This window comes from Episyrphus balteatus, chromosome 2, assembly GCF_945859705.1.
Source record: "Episyrphus balteatus chromosome 2, idEpiBalt1.1, whole genome shotgun sequence".
NCBI lineage: Eukaryota > Metazoa > Arthropoda > Insecta > Diptera > Syrphidae > Episyrphus > Episyrphus balteatus.
The window spans coordinates 53,653,934-53,675,480 of record NC_079135.1 but is presented as its reverse complement, the minus strand read 5'-3'; the positions used below and the strand labels follow the sequence as shown (position 1 = coordinate 53,675,480).

At 31.8% G+C, this 21,547-nt stretch overlaps 3 protein-coding genes across 3 annotated transcripts in view; 2 read left to right on the top strand and 1 right to left on the bottom strand.

Moving 5' to 3' along the window:
• LOC129911982 (coiled-coil domain-containing protein CG32809) overlaps positions 1 to 21,547 on the top strand; it is a 321,116-nt gene that overhangs the window by 12,215 nt on the left and 287,354 nt on the right. The gene's annotated exons all lie outside the window — the stretch shown is intronic.
• LOC129911998 (uncharacterized) lies at positions 16,059 to 17,270 on the top strand. The gene is made up of 3 exons (XM_055990084.1): positions 16,059 to 16,554; positions 16,614 to 16,875; positions 16,945 to 17,270. Exons 1-3 carry the CDS (start codon positions 16,339 to 16,341, stop codon positions 17,157 to 17,159), a joined length of 693 nt encoding a protein of 230 aa, XP_055846059.1. The 5' UTR covers positions 16,059 to 16,338; the 3' UTR covers positions 17,160 to 17,270.
• On the bottom strand, positions 17,226 to 17,913 carry LOC129909437 (putative nuclease HARBI1). Its single transcript, XM_055986523.1, has 2 exons — positions 17,532 to 17,913; positions 17,226 to 17,464 (listed from the first exon to the last, which is right to left on the bottom strand). The coding sequence occupies exons 1-2, from the start codon at positions 17,911 to 17,913 to the stop codon at positions 17,226 to 17,228; spliced, it is 621 nt and encodes a 206-aa protein (XP_055842498.1).

Here is a 21,547-nt window from a genome sequence, read left to right as displayed (position 1 = left end):
TGGGATCATCTCTTATCGAACCGGTTTCACGCTACTATACCACCTTCCACTTCCAGCTTCTCAAAACATTCACTTCAACACAGTACCACTGTATCTACCATACCACAATCCAAAATGTAAACTAAACCATCTTCACGTTTCTCTTGTATTTTCTGTATATTTGCTCCTCCATGGCGTCACTATGGAATGGAAGTATACAACTTGGCGGGATTTGTGGTATTCCTGTTTCTTGTTGGTACCTTTGCCTCTACTCCTTTTGCCTCTTTTTGTCTTTTATTTTATAAAACTGGTTGTGTGGGAAGCCAGGTAAGATACTAAAAATTATTTAATTGTAACGGTATAAGACCGCGTGCCCTATAGCTTTTATCGATAGCATAGGTATTGAGATTGATTCCAAGGCGAGTGTGCCGATTGGAGATAAATTTATCAAAGAACACATCGTATGGACCGATAAAAATCGATTTGTAAAGATTAATGGGCGCTCCATTGCTTGTAATTGGAAGAGGAATCTTTTTTTTTCTTCTGGTTAGTGATTTTCTTTTCGTGAAGTATTTATGCAGAAAAAGGTTTACCAATAAATTCAAAAAGCGTGTGTTATTTGGTGGCATACAGTTTTGTTGTTTCAATTTTACACAGTTAAATTAGGTACCTACTTAAAAATGTTCTTACTGATAAGACTTAATTCAATAATTCAAAAAAACAAAGATGTTCTCCAAATTTATAGTTTTAAAGATGTTATTGAACTCGTATCAGAAAAATATAAATGGTTTTGTTTAACATTTCCTCCATGGTTTGTTCATATTATACTACGTCTTTCACTGTGTAAGAATGGACAGACGAATTCTCAGTAAGCTCATGAACAAAACCATGCATTCCGGTAACAATTTTCATAAATATGTAATGCTTTTCGACATTTTCTGAACTGATAAGTAAACTGAGACAACACATAAATCCAAATAGACAAGCACTTGATGTCATTAGTTCATGATAGTTTGATAATAACATTAATTTTCCATTCAGTCATTGAACAAAACTGTGATAAAAACAATAACATTTCTGACAAATAAAAAAACTATTGAAGATATATGTAATACCTTTTGTGGAGTGGTGCTTGCTAATGATGCATGTAAATTTACTCATATCTACTACAGGAAGTAAAAGAAAATATCGTTGATATCGGTTATGGTAGAAAACAATGACCCCGACCCCAAATATTCTTTTTTCTATACAATACCTAGTCAAAACTGCACTGTCTAGTTACTGAGCAAATTTCTTTTAGTTCTTTTATTATCTTTTTTATTATTTAAACTTTTATTTCGTCTTTACATAAACAATATACAAAGATGTGAATATTAAAAGTAGAAGTAATTAATAGCTGCAGTCGGCATAGCACACAGTGGTGCATTTGGTGCCATTTCACAGCCATTTCTAGATGAAAAGTCATGAAATTTAATACCCTGAAGGATATTAGTATGGAAAATACGAAAAAGCTGCCAACTTTTTACTATTCAATGGTGGATTCAAAATTTCGGAAAGATTAAAAGCCAAAATTGTACATAAGCTAGGATTTAGGTGGGCATACCTACTGCTACTGGTCATATTCGATTAAAAAATATCAAACATTTTGAAAACAAAGTCAAAAAATGGTCAAATTAGTAAAACACACTTTAAGACACTTTAACTATACTTTTCTAATAGGTTTTAATTAAATTCAAGGCTAAAGTCCAAAACTAATCTATGACGTCACTTTTTGAAGATAAAAATTCATCTTGAACTTCTTATATCCCAGGAACGTGACGTCATAGATTTTTTTTTTACTTAAAATTTGGACATATTTTGGTTCACCGAAAAAATAAATAGGTAGGGGAAGTGGGGGCAAGACCGCTCCTATAGTGTTTAACCGTCTTAAAAACCCATAAAAAACATCTTTTAATGAAAATAAAGTGTTTATTCATTAATTTTGATCTTTTTTGTAGTAAATCTCATCATTAAAAAAAAAAATACTGAATAAAAGGTAATAAGTTTTTAAAAAACATCAACTTCTGTTGACAATAAAACCGTTTTTATCTTAAAATATGGAATCTTTTTGTAATAATCAAAAACGTATGCTATATGTTCATCGGTTCCCATCGGTTTTATTACAAAAAAAAAGAAATAGTTAAGACTTTTAAATATTTCATTTCTTTTCACACGAAACATGACGATATGATGAAAAATCACAAAATTAACTATAACTTTTCGTGATTTCAACCAAACATGCTCATACTTACAGACATAATCGATCTTACTAGAAGCCATTTATTTCATATTACAAGTCTTGCCAATTAATTATTTTATTTTTTTCATACAACATAGTATCTACTAAAACGGTCTTGCTCCCCATAGGCGGTCTTGCCCCCACTTTCTTTACTCAGTTTTATTGAACATTGTTATTTTTAATTACATCATGTTTGTTTTGCAAACTGTTTGCAACCCATATAACCTCAAAATATTCATTTTTTTATGAAAAATAAATAGAAGAGATGTCAAAATTATTTAAAAATCCATTAAGTCATCGAATATGAACAGTTATACCTAAAAAGAAGTATAAATGATTTTTAACGCCAAAAATTGTAAAAAACAAAAATCACTTATAAACAGGTGAAGCAAGATACCAGTTTAATGTAGGGTTTTTAGAAATTTTACAAAGACTGCTTTTATTCGAACATTTTAAAGATTTGGGATGAACAAGTTACCGAATTCCGTGAAGTTGTTCTTTCAGAGCATTTATTTTGGACCATTACTTTTGGAACACCCTGTATATGTTTAATTATACTTAAAAACGGTATTTGAACCAAAAGACTAAAACCTTCAATGTTTCTGCAAATTTATTGATACAATTTATTATTTAAACAAATTACTTTGCGTTTTAACTAAGGAAAACAAAAACATGCACCCATACTGCGATTAACTGCTATCAATTGAGATACTGAAACTTAGCATTTCCAAACCTAATTTATGGGAACACTGGTCAACTTTTTAATGGAATTCTTCAATTAGATTTTAATTATAAATGGTTGCCACCATTCTCTAATATCAAAACATTTATTAATCAAGTAATAAGATATAGAAATTTAATTCCGTAGCTTCCTTATTTTCTTTTTAAATGCCAAATTCAACCACTTTACAATTATTGTTTGCCAACGTAGTTTTGATCTCAAAAGATTAATTTTATGTATTTTCTTGTTGCGTCAAATACCTATACTAAAATTGGAACGATCGATCTCACCTTTTGAAGGGCAAAATTACCTACCGACTGGCCTCCTTATGATAAGAACATTATTGATAAAAAAACTCGAATTCGACATTGCAATGTTCGAGTTCCCGACCACCTTTAATTTATCGATTTGGTCACCTTTTCTGAATTGAATCTTCAAACATTTTATATAATTGCAAAATTTTTCAACACAACTACCATAAAAAAAAAAAAACAAAAAAAAAGGTCCTAACAAACATTCTTTTAACACAAATTTAATTCATTTATCTTGTGTCCCCACCAAAACAAATCCATTTGCCAATGTCACCCACAAAAGTGTTTTAGAAATTCACTTAATTTAATACATGCATTACGATTAGGACTTTTGTTCGAAAAGGCTACAACAGCAAAAATGTTTGGGTGTCCAAAGTCCAATGGTATAACCTAGTTTCGTATTTGAAATGTTTATTAGATGACAGACAATTTTCGCATTGTCGTATGTAGCCAGGAGAAGAAACAACATAAACAACAGGATTGGATTTACATTTCATACAAAAGTGTGTTGTTAAGTAACATAGCAGTTGGTAGGTTTGGAAGGAGGGCTTTGAAATAAGAGCAAATTTACCACTTAAAAAAATAATTTGTTTGGTGATTGTAAATTATTTGCGTCAAACGTTTTCTTATAGTAAGGAGCCGAATTATTATTATTTTGCAACTGGTTGGACTTGAATTTTGAATTCGTTGAAAGCTTAAACTGTGAGTGTTTTCTAAGCCACATTATATCGCCCTTATCACACAAGAATGATAAAAAATTCTGTAAATCCAACCCTGTTCATATTTCAGCACCTACACTCGCTGAACTTTATATGTGCATAGTTAAATAAACATATACGTCAGGATTTTTTCACCATGTTGAAACAGTGTTTCGTCTTATATTTTTATGGAAACTAAGTTGACAATGTCGTCTGGCATCAGTGTCAACAATTGAACCGGATTTTTTGTTTTGTAGTATAATCTGATTAGCTATATTTCGTATTTGTGCGATAGTAAGTTGGTTTCTATTTTTCATAATTTATAAGATATCTTTATATTTCCGAAAATCGTTGTTATAATGTTTAGCTATTCATCAATTTATTATTAAGATTTATGGTTAACTGGCTATTACTGGTACAAGGTATAGACTGTACTCAAAGCCAGAACTTGCAGCGCTGTGTGACATACCATAACGCCACTAATAGTTTTAATCTTGCTGCTGGCACGAAAACGTAAACAAAATTGGTCCGTGTTGTAGACTATGAAACAGTATTTTCTGCTTATTCCATTGAAATATCCCAGGTTTCGAGTTGAAACTTCTTTCGATAACTTAAAAAAATAAATTAGCTTTCGAATTCTCTTTTAAGAATTTTATTGATACATAAAAAGCTATTCCAATTCAAAGAAACTTGCACATTCTTCATATTTTATTTACCATTGTTCTTCGTTGTCCATTGTCGGCAACCTTTATTGATTATTATTATTAGACCATAGGTATGTTGGTTTATTATTATAATTATTGCTTTGACAAGGGACTATTGTTAATGTCACCACCTGACCCGCAAATCTAACCTACATTGGCTTTCATTCAACTTACAAAGGCGTAAATCGATGTCAATTATTATAATTTGCATTGGAATCATTATTCAAAGTCATGCATGATATATGCTTTATAGAGACGGAGACGAAAGGTATTTGATATGAAAATAGCTAACAAAAGAATTGGAAAATGTGCGTGGCGCAATGCGGCAAAGACGGATAGCTACTTAAAACATTATTCTAAACATATCATAGAAGTTGTGTTTTGTGTATATTAATTAAGTAAAGAGGTGCTAAAACTATGTCGCGCCACAAGATAATTGATAGGATGTAACTATTAAACAAACCTCAAAAATTACTTTTTCTAAAAATTTCAATTTTTTGTAGTTTCCACCTCGAGCTATTTTCGTATACCAAAATTCGTCGTCTGTCCATCCTACGTTTAGGAAATATTCAAAAAACAAATTTTCGAAATTCTAAACAAAAGTCACGCATACACCACAGTGTATGGACCAAAATACTATTTAGTGCCTAAAAAAATGTCCCTTTTTTAATTTCATTTTTCTTGAAGAAAAAGTAGGCACAAATTAGTAGAAAAACTATATTGAGTTATAAAATTAACATTATTTACTTTAACAAGTTTGAAACCCAAATTTGGATCGAATTGTTAAGACGTTGTGGTTTATCTTGGTAACGCAGTGGTATTTAAAGTTTTAAAGCTGATTTTTGGTAATAAACTATTGAGAATATTTAACTGAAATTGATTTTTCTGTGATTTAACTTCATAGGAGACTTGCGTTGTTTCTATAGTTTCAAATAAGAATATCAGAGAGTTTAATTATATGATTTTACAAATAAAACTGAAATTTGCAGTAAAGTAACGCAGTTGTTTGGTTTTGATCACTTTGTGTTTAAACTATCATAAATATAGAAATATCATTCAAAACATATCGGTGCAAATGTTATTTTATAAAAGATTAAAGTATAACACCTCTATGTCAACTAAAATATATGAAAATATATTGATAAAAATGTCCATATTTTTTTTCAACATTCACTGTCCAAAGGGACAACTTTTTAGGCACTAAATAGTATTTTGGCCCATGTACCTAGGTACTGAAAATTTCAAAATTCCCAAAAAAAATCGGAATATACATTAAAAAAAATTAAATATTTTCTCGGTCATGTCAAATAAGAGAAAATGAAAAAAAAAATTGTGTTTGAAATTCTTGGATTTATAAAGTCAACTTAATGTCTTCTCTCTTAATTTGGTTTAAAACCTAAAATCGATTGAAATTGTCAAAATTGGCTAGAATTTTAAACATGACCTAAAGTCTAAAAAACTTTTTTTTTTATCCTGATTTTAAGAGTGTAGTGAAATTTTACTCAATGAATCAGTGCCACAAGTTGTTGAAAGGAACAACGTTTACTTTCACTCGATGTCTAATACAAAGTTATGTCATTAACTTGATTAAAATATTTCTTGCAAATTTTTTTTTGAAAATGTCTATACCTACATAAAAAACTTTGCACAGATCTAATGAACTTATCAAACGAAGAAAAAAATAACAAAAATAATAAAAAATTATTAAAATTATTTTTATTTTAAGAGGAGCGATTGAATATAATTCAATTTATAAGTTCAAGCGAAACGCTTTATAAATTTTTGGAGTTGAGGTCACTTGAACTTATAAATTGAATTAATGATCTTATCTTTCTTTGTTATACACGAAATTAAATATCGTGCTTTTTTGAGGGTCAAAACTATTTAAAGAAATGTTTTTGTTTTTTTTTTAAAACAAATTATATAAATTATTTTTTTGATTTACCTAATTTCTAATTATATTAAATAAAGAAATATTCTTTTATAAATTAAAAAAAAGTCATAAGTGCATGTACATGTGCGACTCAGTTGAGCATTTTATTTTTTATAGCACATATAGCAAGTAGAAAGTTATTCAAAATCTCTTGAAAGAGCAGACATAAATAAATGAAATTGGGCGGTTATGTTGGAAAAATATTTTTGCTTCTCAGAATGTTCGAACAATGATGGTACAGAAAGAATGTTTTTCAAAAACCGTAATGCTGCTAAAAGTTGGGTTCTCTTTTGAAGTTGCGAAAATATTTGAAAGACTGTATCGTATCTTCTATCCACTCCGACTGCGCTTTGAAAGATTTCCAGATTCTTAGTTAAGAAACTAAATTTAGCACATAATTTCACGAGTAATTGTTAACATCCTTTTATTTAACTACTAAAAAAAAGCAAACTTTCCATTTTATTTCACCTGTGCTTGCTTCCATTATCCATAGCCCAAGGACACATTTAAATTAATTTTTCCCAAATCCAGTTTCTTCCAACTTAAAAAAAAGTTAAAACACAATTTTTCATTTCGATCTGCAAACAATGGCCCGCCTTCCGGCTTCAGGGATTCCTTCTCTTCGTCTTTACTTTTAATTATCATTTCCGGGTCATCTTCATCATTGTAGCTTTGCAGGTGTTGTGATTAAAACAAACAATCATTGAAAAGAGTAAACTTTTTTATGTCGCTTCAGAAAAAGCTTCTTCTATATCTGTCTAACCTTGGGAGGACAACTGAAAAATAAAGAGAAGCCTATACATGTAGAAGGTACTTCTACAAAACGAGCGAAAAGAATGATATATCTGGTTCTCCTTTGAGAAGGACATTAATGCCAACAAATGACAAAGTTATTCCGATGACGGTCCTTGTCGTACGTTCACCTGATGACAGTCCCAATCTCTCCAGTCCATCATCACCACTTCTATTATGAGGACACGAGAGAGAGAGAGAAAAATTAGAATATTTTCTCCCCTTTTTTTTTGCATCCTGAGGTGTATCCTTGGAATGGTCTTCTATTTTTTTATGACTGTCTGGTCGTATTCTATTCTTTTTGATGGAATTTTTCATGACTTTAACTTCCGTGAAGAACGTCAAGACAACAACAAAAAAATACAAAAAAAAAAAACATTTTGCAAACATTGCACAAGCAAATCTAACTGTCGTCATCAGGAGGAGTGTTGTCCACACATCCTGATGGATCTACCTACCATTCGTACGTACTCATATACAGATGTTGTAACATTAAATGTCTAACACATGCAACGTTGCAAAAAAATTACTGCACTTATGTCCTTTGATGGCTTTGCAATGCTTCGAGGATCCCTCTAATCAGGACAATGAGCTTGTGGGTGGCGGTGTCAAATCAATGATATACCCCGTAAATCCCATCCTCATTTCCAACCAGCATCATCATCATCGTCTCGGAAAAATATACTTTTCAACAAAAAATCACTACTGTTTTTTTTTTTTTTTACAAGCTAAAAGATTCTATTCTAAGCAGCGTGACAAGCATTTAAATGCCTCGCTTGCACTACTTTTCCCAGTGTCGTCACACATCCTTTTCAGAGAGTACCGTTCGTTACATATGCTTTGTGCTGATGTTGGTGATGGTTGAGGTGGAGGTGGGCTCCCATAGAGAGCACCAGCACTTCCTCTTCCGATACATCCGCCATTGCTGCCGCCTCTTGCCGGTGCCTATTTCTATACTTTAGGACACAAAAATGGCCTCTAAAAGCTTCCGTGCAACGAATCGAGTAGGCATATGGAAGTGGGCATTGGTTGTGGTATGTAATTGAAATGTTTCGCATGAGTTCATTGGGAAATCAGGTTAATGACTACTGGAAAGCAGCAGTAAACAGCAGAAGGCCAGGTTTCTATTATAGGCCTTGCACACAGCCGTTGTGTTATCGTTTAATCAGAGAACAAAATAGAGGAACGCTTGCAACTAGTTCAGCATAAGGCACTAGGAAAGCTTTTGTTTGTACTTTGTCAAATGGGGCTTCGAATTATTTTGTGTATTTCTAGTTAAATGTTTGTGATAATTTTTGAATGCAAGTGTATGAGTTTTATTCAAGATTAAAGGTGTTTTAAATTTCCCAGAAAATATAAACAATTAATTACCTGTCGTTAATTTATATCATAAGTTTGGCGTAAAGGGAAAATAAGCCCTGGTAGCGCCCTCTTGACTGTCAAGTTAGCACTAGTCGTTTTTTTGTGAGACTTTGGAGTAGATAAGTAAAAAATTATCATAGAGTCCAAAAATTCCTTTTTCCCTCCAGTAATAATGAGTTGATGTTATGGAACATCCTTACAAAAAGTGCTTTAAGTCCAGGTTGACTTTTTTTGGCTTTACTTTGCATAATTCTCATGAAAACTCGACTTCTACCATTCCTCGAAAAATGTTTATGTGAATCTTAAACTGCAAAAAAGAACTATCTCAATAATTATTCTGATTTAATTATAAGTAGATGGCGGTCGGAGGTAACTCTATTCGATTCACGCAGTCAGAATGCGTATATCTTTGCTACTTTCGTAGTTAAATTAAATTTTTATGGTTTTTTATGATCTTTAGTCCAATAATGCGCCCATCATTTGCGGAGGTATTGCAATTTCTAATAAAATGTTCAATAAACTAAAAATTCATATTTTGTTCTTATATGTTGCTGAAACTAATGTTGCAAAGAATCATTATTTGCACTAACATTTTTCTATCAATTAGAAACTAAAAGAATAGTTGCATACAAAAAATATTTGCTTGGATGTAGTTTTAAGCTGCAAAACAATTATATTCTGTCCAATAAAAATTGGAATTACAGGCCTTATGGGAGAGCTTTTTTTTTAAATCAGTGGGACCTAACCTAACTTGCTCAAAAGCAATTCACGAAAAAAATATGCCCCTGAAACACACAAGAAAATCATAGACGTGCCATGGCATTGTTGTTGTAATTTCTTTATTAAGTGAAGTACACCCCCTTGTGACCGATCTGACACACCATCGATGGCACTGTGGCAGAATGAAAGTCAATCATCAAAGTTGTGTTTTAAAAGCACTCACAATACATAAGAGTTACCATTGGTAAATTAGGCGAAGTTGGCACCCCCAAATGCTATATTTTTCTTCTTTTTTTTTTCAAACCTGCCTGGTTCGATTGCCCAGGGTTAGCCCAGGATAACCTAAGATTTTTTTCGTTGGCCCATTGTTAATTCCAAAATTATAACGGAATTACATATTTTGTTTCACCCCAAAAATCACAAAAAAATAATTTTTTTATTGAGTGTTCGTTTGCTCAACGTTAGACCAGCCACCATTTTTTCAAAAGATAACTAAAAAAATCTTTTTTTCATATCAGAAACCGAAAAAATTATGATTTTTCGTGTGAAAAAATCGTTAGTTTAAAACTGTGGATAGCCCAACTTTTATTTTCGCTATCCTACCCTAAGTTTAAAAATAAAAAGAAGCATTATTTTGTATTCACCTAAAAAAAATAGTACGCATACACCACAGTGACCCTTTTAATTTATAATTTGGAAAAAATATGAGTGTGGGCAATCCACCTTAAATGTCACATTTTTGATTTATAATTCTTACTTGATTGAATGCAGTCCATATGAAATTCCTTTTAAGAAGCACAATTTACACATGGCATACAAAAATGTTATTGCAAATAAAAGAAATGCAATGAAAATAATGTTTAAAACAATTTATTGCAACTAAAAAAGTTTCTGAATTAAAAAAAAAAAATCAATGCCAAATGTGTGCATTAGGTAAATATTTTGTTTTTAATATTTTGACTATTTAGCCTTAAATTAATTTTAAATTATAATTTCAATAGCTACAGTACCTTCCCATATTATTATAGGCCCAAGCGAATAAAATACATTTTTTTTTGTTTATGACGTTTAATTTTTAAAGTTTTTGTGAAAGTATGTTACATTTTTTTTGTCTCATTTGACTTAAAAAAAAAGTTTAAAAAAATCATACATTTTGATAAAAAATAACGAACAAAAGGGGAGAAGCTCCAAAAGACTTTTTCTATGGAATTCATTCCCGGAGATCTACCATGAGGAATAACGTCACATTCTTTACTTTATGGCAAGGATCGCATCTTTTATAAATATAGTCTTCTTTACTCTATGTGACGCAGATTTACATGTACCTACATTTATACACATAGAATATTTCTAAATAAATGTGATATAGAAAGAGACTGATTTTCCAAATGGAATTTATTTATAAAGATATGTATAATCACAGATAAGGACATTACACATAACCTCTGAAATAAAAGATAATATCTTTTATAATATTCTGCAAGTTCTTTCTTATCCTATCAGTCATTTGTCCCTTTCATAAATCCACAAACAAAAATAAAACTCCAACAATTTACCCGAAAACACCCTTTAAGGAGTGCTTTTACACTCCTTTAAACTTCTTCAACAGAGATAAGATTACAGTTCCTCAAATTATTGCCAAATGAAAGTCAACAAAAGTTTTCTCAAAATGCAAACAACACCAGAGTACTTCACTTTTCAATTAGTTTTGTGTCGAACAAAGTGCAGTATTTTGAGATAAAAGACACAGAGGGGATAGACTGATACTTTCGGATTCAGCTGATTCAGTAAACCGAGCATGATTATATTGAAGAAGAAGAAACTCTGAACAAAATACAATCTTTCTTCCTTTGTGCAAAGATACATACATACATGTACATATTTATACAAGTATCCATAGATAGTATAGTCCTCAAACAAGTCTTCTCTCTGTTTCTGCAAAGACAATTAAAGTTTCCAAGTCCTTGCCAAATCGAAGCAAGTGAAGGAGAGCAACGAACAATCACCCTTAACCATCTTATAGAGGAGTGCCATTTGATGGTTCATCGATTCCATAAATTTAAACTAAAGACCAAACCAAAATGCTATCACCACCACCCGAGGCTTTTGCAGAATACAGAATAGAAATTGCTTCAGGCACTCCCATATATACACTACACAACACAATACTCAAATGCACATGGGTTAACCATTCATTGTGGTGGTCCTCAATTGGCTTCTTTCTTTCGTTAATTTTTAATGAACTTCAATGGTCCTCCACGATGATGGAGATAGAAGAGGAAAATTCTGTACAATTCTAAACTTCTTCCGATGAAAAAATAAAAAGAAAAAAATCTGGGAAGTAGTTTTCTTTTTTGCAATTATCCGATAATTGTTAAGCATTATTTCGATTGTCCGGGGGAGGAATAAAAGGAAGTTGACGAAAGTAAAGACCAGAAGGAAAGTTTGAGTGTCACTTTTGATTTAAAAGATATAAAAAAAAGATAGATACAAAAGTAGTCAGCTTTTGGAACTTAATATTTCCTTAAATAAAAAAAAAGGGAAACATGAATAAGTTCATTGCACTTTAATCTTCTTTTTGTTATTGAATGAAAAAGTTTAACTGTTCTAGGGATGGTTCTAGTAGTCTTTCAGACTATGAGTGACAACTTTTGTGAAATCAATATCAAACATTTTTACTTGCTCAATACTTGGTTTCGTGTCAAAAAAAAATTCCAGGTTTAAATCAAAACTAACATTACGATGATGGAGAAGTCCGAAAAAGTGGTTTTTGTCATGAAGCAAAAAGCTGTACATGAAGCTGCAGCCTGTAGATGGATTTTCTTGAAATTTGGTACAGATGATTTTTTCGTAATTTCCAAGGTTGTTTTTTTTTTTGTTTTTTAATATCTCGCATAGAACATATACATACCTCCCATACAAAGATTTCGAGGTATTGCGATTTTCTCGAAAACTGCTCTAACGATTTTGATTAAATTTGACACACGTAATACTTTACGTTAATCTAACAAAACTGCATTTTTAGTTTTTCTCAAAAAATACGGATAGTGAAAATATAATAAATTTTTTTTTTTAATCGCTGATGTCGGCTCTTCCCGTACATCGTTAATGAGTTATATCAAATTTTTCGAAAACGACTCTTACGATTTGGATTCATTTTAACACACGTAATATTGTACGTAAATCTAGCATAATTGCGTTTTAAGTTTTTCTCGAAAAATGCGGGTAGCGGAAATATGACATAAGAAATTATAAAAAACTAAATTACATACATAGGTATTTTTGCATTTCTTATTAAATTCCTTAAAAAATCAAATTATAACTAATTCAAAATATTTTTCCAAAAAAGCTTCGGCATAAAAGGTATTTTTATCATAAGAGCAAGTAAAATAAAAATTTTTATTGCTTTATTTGTGTTAAAAAAAAATTTGCTGGAAATAAAAAATATTTGCATTAAAAAAAATGTTATGGCAACTGAAAAATATTTGCATTGAAAATACAAATTTTTATTGCAAATAAAAATATTGAACCTAATGTAATGACAAATAGTCAAAATTGTAAAATTGTACCATACCGAACTAAAGTTTGAGTGATAAGCCCTAATATGAGGGAATCCCCGTATAGGTTCCGATATTAAAAACATAATTTTCCCTCACCCCCTTACCCTCTATTTATTCCTGGAATTCCCCATACGAGTTCCCTTGTTTGTAATAATTTATAAATGCTTATAAACAGTCACGGGAGCAACGAGATTCTTTATAAACAAAAACAATAACAGAGAAATCGAAATAAATAAAAATAAAATTAAACCAAAGGAAACTCAAAACTATATAAACCGCACACATGCCACCATCGCGCGCCGCCTGTTAACGCCAGGAGCTATAAAACAGCACGTGCTACAATACCATGTCGAAGGTAGAAAAATGAATTTCATACGAAAAAAAAAAAAAAATAGAAAAAATACCATACTCGTATAGCTGTTATAACGAACCGTTGCTAATTTCATCCTTTGGGAATGAGTATTTTTACTCTTGTATTCACAAAAACGTACACACAACTAAACGACCGTCACTATAGAAATAGTTAGGGATGATGGAATTAATATCCCGGTGGAAAAAAGAGGGTTCCCAAAATCCTGCAACAGGACATCAAAATGTAAACCCAACACAACTATTTATGTGTATACAGATAGAGGTTCCATATAATTTGTTTGTGTATGTAGGTTATAGCATGCCTCTTACCCTCACCCTGAGCATTTAAATTTAAATCAAGGATTTATTACAATTAGTCCAGTCATTTTAGATTTGGTTGTATGGAGGTCTGAGAAATAATTCGCAACTGCAATTCGGACTAAAAATATGAAAGTACACTAGTACAGGAACTAAACCCCCCATTTTCCGAACAAATGTCTGGACGACTTTGGCCGCCATTTTGTTTTGAACAGTTTTGCGACTATCGCTTGTAGTTCGGCTAGTTTTGGTCTTAGAGAAAAATGTTATGAGACAAAGTTGTAGCAAATTTTATTTCCCACAAAAAATGTTGAGTAAGTTTTTATTCTAAAACCTACCATTTAGGAGTTATAATGAATTTCGTAAAATGCTATGCTCACTTATTTTTTATATTCACCATAACTTTTTTTTCAAACTTTTATTAAAAAATTGTTGTTATAAAAGTTAAAGAGCTACTAATTATCTATGTTTGTCTCATACTAAGTTTTTTTGTCCGAGTTGCCGTTTCCTCACTAAAACAAAAATTCAATAAAAAAATTAGCAAAAACAGGGTGAGGGGAGAGTACGATAATTGTGGTGCCGAGATTTTATAACAGTTTTTTGAAGAAGGGTTCAATACAAGTATTTTTTACTATCGGAAGGGGGGTCTATCTCCCCCCGTTTATGCGGGAGGGGCAGTTTTCTAAAAAAAAACAGCCTAAAATAAAAAAAAATATTAAAAAACAACGGCAACACTTACAGTTATGAATGATACATTTTTCAAAAGCCACAATTATATGCATTATTGTAGTTTTTAAATGGAGCTATTAAAATTTATAGTTTTTGAAATAATCGATTAAAAAAAAATTTTTTTTTCCTAAATTTAACTTTGAGATCGATTATTTCAAAAACTATAAATTTTAATAGCTCCATTTAAAAACTACAATAATGCATATAATTGTGGCTTTTGAAAAATGTATCATTCATAACTGTAAGTGTTGCCGTTGTTTTTTAATATTTTTTTTTATTTTAGGCTGTTTTTTTTTAGAAAACTGCCCCTCCCTCATAAACGGGGGGAGATAGACCCCCCTTCCGATAGTAAAAAATACTTGTATTGAACCCTTCTTCAAAAAACTGTTATAAAATCTCGGCACCACAATTATCGTACTCTCCCCTCACCCTGTTTTTGCTAATTTTTTTATTGAATTTTTGTTTTAGTGAGGAAACGGCAACTCGGACAAAAAAACTTAGTATGAGACAAACATAGATAATTAGTAGCTCTTTAACTTTTATAACAACAATTTTTTAATAAAAGTTTGAAAAAAAAGTTATGGTGAATATAAAAAATAAGTGAGCATAGCATTTTACGAAATTCATTATAACTCCTAAATGGTAGGTTTTAGAATAAAAACTTACTCAACATTTTTTGTGGGAAATAAAATTTGCTACAACTTTGTCTCATAACATTTTTCTCTAAGACCAAAACTAGCCGAACTACAAGCGATAGTCGCAAAACTGTTCAAAACAAAATGGCGGCCAAAGTCGTCCAGACATTTGTTCGGAAAATGGGGGGTTTAGTTCCTGTACTAGTGTACTTTCATATTTTGAGTACAAATTGCAGTTGCGAATTATTTCTCAGCAAAAGTATAACTTGACTGGACTAAATCCCTTGAGAGAGATGCACTTTCCACAACAGCTCTTTGTTCATTGGGCGAAAATTTTCGCAAAAAAATAAAACTGCATTTAAATTGTCCTTCACTGTGTTATTTTTAGGAAAGGATTCACGACTTTGTTGTAACAAAATGCTGTGAAGTTTAATCAATGGATACGTTGACGTGAGAAAATAAATACCTGCGATCACCGGTATCTAGCTTGGTAACGTTTTGCATTTAAGGTCGCACAATATTCGATATTTTTCATTCGTTCTGGTATTGGCATTTAGTGATAAAACAATTTGTGTCAATACAACGTTACACTTAATGGAACTTTTACTTCATTATTTCCCTAGCAATATTTTGACAGTTATCAAGTATCTATGTCCGAGGCATTCTTTCAAAATGAAACCGCATAGGTATAGTGACAAAAAGGACGAGACTGAATACAAGGTTTTTAGTTCAATGTGATACCTACAAAGCGTCAATTTTTTAATATGCTATTTCGAAAACTCATCAGACACAATCTGTGTTATTCACGTCAATTTATTCTTCGTCTTGATGTTAAACGCGACATGAGATACAAAGACTGCTGGTGAATTAGACAAATCCCAATTCAAACCAACAAATGAAATGATTTAGTAAAGAAGCATTACAATACCATACCAAACAATTTTCGATTTCTACAGGGTCAACCTGGGCCCTATTTCATAAAACTATTAGTCTAATACTAATAATTTCAAAAATATTAGTTCTAATAAATATTTGACTAGTAAATTTGAGTTTCATAAAAAAATCTTTTTCTACTAATATATCCCATACCTAAACAAATATTTTATTAGTGTAGAAATTATTAGTAAAGAATTCCCAAACAAAATACTGTATGCCATAGTAAATATTTTTAAAAATTATTTTGACATGTTTTGAAAATAAATATAAATGTTGATTTTTCTGACGCGTTTTGAAAGTTCAAATTAAAAATGTGTTCCAAAGAATTAAAAATGCATTTGTTAGATTTAATTTTGAAAAATAAAAGTGTTCTGTTTGGTGCATTTTCAAATAAAATTACCAAACAAGACAAAAGCGAAACATGGAAAAAAATACACGAAGAAGCCGTTGCGAGTGGTGTGTTTCAAAACAAGCCTTGGGGCTACATAAGGGATGCGTTCTGGCCCAACATTAAAAAGTCAGCTATGGTAAGGGAAAATAGTGAAAAGAAATGATTGTACAAAATGTAATTCAAATTAAATTTTAGTTTAAAGTTGACAACGCTAGAAGAACCGGATCCGAGGGAGGAAAAAAATGCATACTGACTGAAATCGATCAAAAGGTTTTGGAAATTTTATCCAAAGATGCACCAGACGTGATTGGGTTACCGGTGACAGAGTCAATGGAGGTCAGTAAGCAAAATCCAACAGAAAACGTAGAAACAGTGGTTGAGCAATCTGTTGAAGACGATGATAGTCAGCAACAAAAAGAAAATCGAACACCACGCAGGCAAATGTTCTCATGCACAGGTAGGCATATTATGTAAATGTGAAAACATATGTGAAACGTTTCATTTTCTCTTATTTTTCATCTTTCAGAAACAAAAAGGAAGCAACCGAAATTTGACAACGAGAACATCTACCGTTTACGAGAAGAAAAACTACTTCTCGAAATAGCGGGATTGAAGAAGGACAATATAAAAAAAGACCTAGAAACACAAAATTTGAAGCTTAAAAATCAACTTCTCGAAAAGCTTGTTTCTGACGGATGTGGAAAACAAGATAATTTGCAAAAACTTTTTGAATTAACTTGAGAAAATGTGTAAATAAACGTACATAATTTTATATGAAACTCTTTTGTAATTAATAAATTTATTTGATTATCTAAATGAATTTACAAGTTCTTGTTGTCTTATTATCCCGGATGTTGATGGTTGTATTAGCATTTCGTTCGTTGGATCACCTTCATTAAAGTTTTGGTCACTGCTGGGTTGGTTTAAGAGTTCATGTGTGTTTGTGGTCAAATTACAAATTGAAACGCATGTTTTAATTATATTACAGGCGTAAATAGGCTGTACTCTCAAATGATTGAGGCAAGGAAACTTTTCCTTTAATATACCTATTGAATATTTTAATTATTGTTAGTGACCTTTATTCAAAGCTTAAAGATATACTTATATACATACCTATTGAATTTTCAACTAAACATCTTGTTCGTTTATGAGCCCTATTAAAATTGCGCACGGCAGGATCTTCTAAATTATTACACTTAGGAGTAATAAGCCATTCTTTAAGAGGGTAGCCCGAATCACCCAAAAGCACTGATCTTGGATGTGGGCGCCAACCATTTTCCATTTTTTCATAGAGAATACTATTTCGTAAGACACGAGCATCGTGTACTTTACCGGGCCATTTAGCACTGCAGTAATAAAATCGAAGATCAGGCCCACACACCAACATACAGTTTATGGAATGATTTCCATGGCGGTCAATAAAACGGTCTTCGTGATTGTTAGGCGCATCAATTTTTATAAGAGTGCAGTCGATACATCCAACAACAGCAGGCATTTGATTTACCTATAGAATAAAATCTTCTTACAACAGTGTTCATGTCATTAGGCCATCGCACAACGTGTGGGAAAACGTGTTCATTTATTACCCTTACAACCTCCTTTATAACACGGCAAACAGTGGCTTTCGAAATGCCGTGCATATCTGCTGTTCCATGGTATTGGCTTCCCTTTCCTAGCCAATGAAGTGCTGTTAGTAATCTTTGCTTAGGTCACAAAGCGAAATTCCGCCTAGTTGGAGTATCAAGATATGGACCAATTTTTTGCAGCAAATATTCAATGGATTCACTTTTAATTCTAAATTTTTCATTAAATTCGAAAGTATTATTTAGCACAAAATTGATTCTTGGCTTGAAAAAGCGAATACGGCGAGCTCTTATGAGTTCGTACTCCTCCCATTCGTCTTCACTATCAGAAAACATTTAAATGTTAAATTTAAACTAATTTATTGCAATTTTTTTGACAGCGTTTTCAGCTATTGACCGTTTTTGTCTATTATATTTTTTTATTAGAGTATTTCTACCTACGTTCGTAGACTAATAAAAATAAAATATTAATTTATTAGTCCGGCAGAAAAATTTAATAATAAAATTGTCGGTATGAAATTTCATCTTCCTACAGTAATAATTTCCCACTAATATTATTGGCGCTGGAGAAATAATTTATTAGTGCGGAAAATGTTTTATGAAACACGTTTTTGCTAATAAACTAATAATTATTAGTAAATTCGCTAATAATTATTAGACTAATAGTTTTATGAAATAGGGCCCTGTAGTCACTATGAGGGTAGCCTATGATATTTTCCCAAACAATCGATGATACTTGCTCTGGAAACCTGTTATACTTAATGGGGATATCTTACTTACCGATAAATCTGATATATGTAGGTACTTTGTGGATAATCCGTGGCATTAACCAGTGTCAACCTGTGATACTTGCGGAACAACTTTCCAGAGCCAACATATGGGACTTACCTACTTAATGGAGCAACTCGTGATATTTTATTCGGGTCACTTAATAGGAAAAGACTTGTTTACTAGTACAAAAATCCATAATTATACTAACGTAACCTATGATATTTTAGACTATCAAACGAATAAAGTCAATATAAAAAAATAGATATTCCTAGGAATTAGCTCTAACTGAATTTTATCTGACTATTGAAAAATTGGCCTTTAAAAATATAACAATAAAATCCCACTTTAAATGCGGCGACTTGTGATACTTACTGGATCAATATGTGATACTTACTGGGACAACTTGTGATCTAATGGTACAATCTGTGGTCTTTAAACAGAGCCAACAATAAAACCCTTGATACTATAACAAAACAATCTATGATACTGTGGCAACTTGTGATAGGGTAGTTTGAGATACTTATTGGAGCAACCTGTGATACTTACTGGAGCAACCTGTGATACTTGCTGGGGCGATCTGTGATTTTTACCAGAACCAAGTTGGGTTATGGCTAAATCTTACACCAGCTTGGTGTTAGTAGGAATAGGAACTTACTTTCAGGGCGACGCCATTAATTCTTTAATTTGCGTGCGTTCCATTTTTTCAAATTAACGCCAGTAATGTCTCAAGGTTTTATATTTCAAAGAATAGAGAAAGTTAAAATCTTTTGAATTCTAAAATGTCCAATAAATTTCAAAATTTTGTTATTGGACTTAATTGCATTTGTTTTAACACTTTACGGTACCTTTCACCTTTGCATTCAAGCAGTAATTTGCACAAAAGTTTTTCTTCTGTAAACGTAACATAACCACACAAGTTACGAATTATGACGCCTGATCGTTCAGTGGTCCAGTGGAATGAGGAATTGAGGATGTGGTGTTAAAAAACTTAATTTACGAGCTAGTAGTTTTAATTAAATTAACCAACCTCACTTTTGTATGCCAATGTTTTTTTTTATTTTTGAAAGCATGGGTAAATTATTTTAACCAAAATTCACCTCCAAGCTGTTCGAGCTTCCGAATCCATTCATAACATTACTGAGTACTGACCTTTCCCGCAAAACAGTTTCTGTTCCAATAGTGCACTTGACTTTTTATTTCTTTCTCGGTAAAACTTTTGAATTTATTGCGAACACATATTTCACAGTCCCACAGGAAACGTTAGTTCTATAGCAATGAATGTGTGTGTGTTTTTTTTATATTTTGGAAAGGGTGCAGTCTTTAATTGCATCCCTTAATTTCTGTCCCGCAGTTATATATGTATGTAGTAATTATAAAAGATGACAAAAATTCTAGTAACATATTCACAAGGTTCTTAAGTATGTGACTATTATTCTAAAATGTTTGTTTTAGGTCTAGAAATATACTCGTACAGAGTTATCTATAGGTAGCTATCAAAAACCCGAAAAAAAATCCTCACCCTCACTCAAAGAATCCTGACCCTGAACAACCCTTAAAATAGCAAAAAATATATTCGTTTTGTTCTTGTTGTGGGTAACTATTTTCATCTAGCGTAACGTAGCGTACGTTGCACATAGTACTTTCCAAGCAACCGTATATATACATTTGAAGTTTTGTGTTTTTGTTTTGGTTTTCTTCCGGCATTTGGCTGCATAGTTAGGAATGAATATGACTGTGAAATATGTATGTTGGTATTGGTAGGTACTCCCTTTGCCTGTATGACAATTTTATTTATAGCCTTTACTGTTCCAGACTTTCCTTAGTCATCGTATATAGGATGGTGGTATATCCCCTACATACACATGTATATAAATTCTATGAGGTAGAAAGGTGATTGAGGAGGGTGGTTTTTCTGGTGCCGTCATCGTATCGTCGTCGTCGGAAGGTTTTTATTTTGAAAAATATTCCCTGCCTTTCATACAAAACTTCGCATCTGCTTCTCTTTTGGGATGAATGTGTTTTTAAGTTGGAAGAAGTTGAATTTTTCGGATAGCGTAACACATTTCGCGCTATATCTGGAGTGTTTTTTGTTTTTTTTTTCTTTTGTACCTACTCACTCAGTAGTAGAATTTAGATTAACGTCAATGAAAAAGAGTGAAAACACTTGGGCATGCAGGTATTTGGTCAAAGAACTATCTTTAACCTTAATTTTTGATTGGCGATCGAATTAAAATCATAGTCGATCAAGTTACGCATAGTCTAAAAAAAAAGTTGTGACGTCAGCTAAGTTTGGATGCAGTATTGAAGAGGGGTTTATCCTGAGTATAAATCTCAGTTTGTGTATTGTTTGGTCTTGTGGGACGTCCGCCATTTTGATAAACGCATTAGTCTAATAATCTCGAGAACGACTGGTCGGACAGAAAATTTGCAAGGACTTTTTAGATTGGAAATATAATTATTTTTTTCTTTCTTTGGTACAATATTTTTCTCTAGGAGTTATACTTTCAGAGTTACAGTACCGCAAATAGTGCATTTTTTAAAATTTTTTATTTTTGTAACAACCCTTAGAGTTAACTAGGAAATAGCTCAAAATGGTTACTCTTACTATGAAAGTATAACTCCTAGAGAAAAATGATGTACTAAAGAAAGATAGATAATTATATTTCCAATCTAAAAAGTCCTCGCAAATTTTCTGTCCGACCAGTCGTTCTCGAGATAATTAGACTAATACGTTTATCAAAATGGCGGACGTCCCACAAGACCAAACAATACACA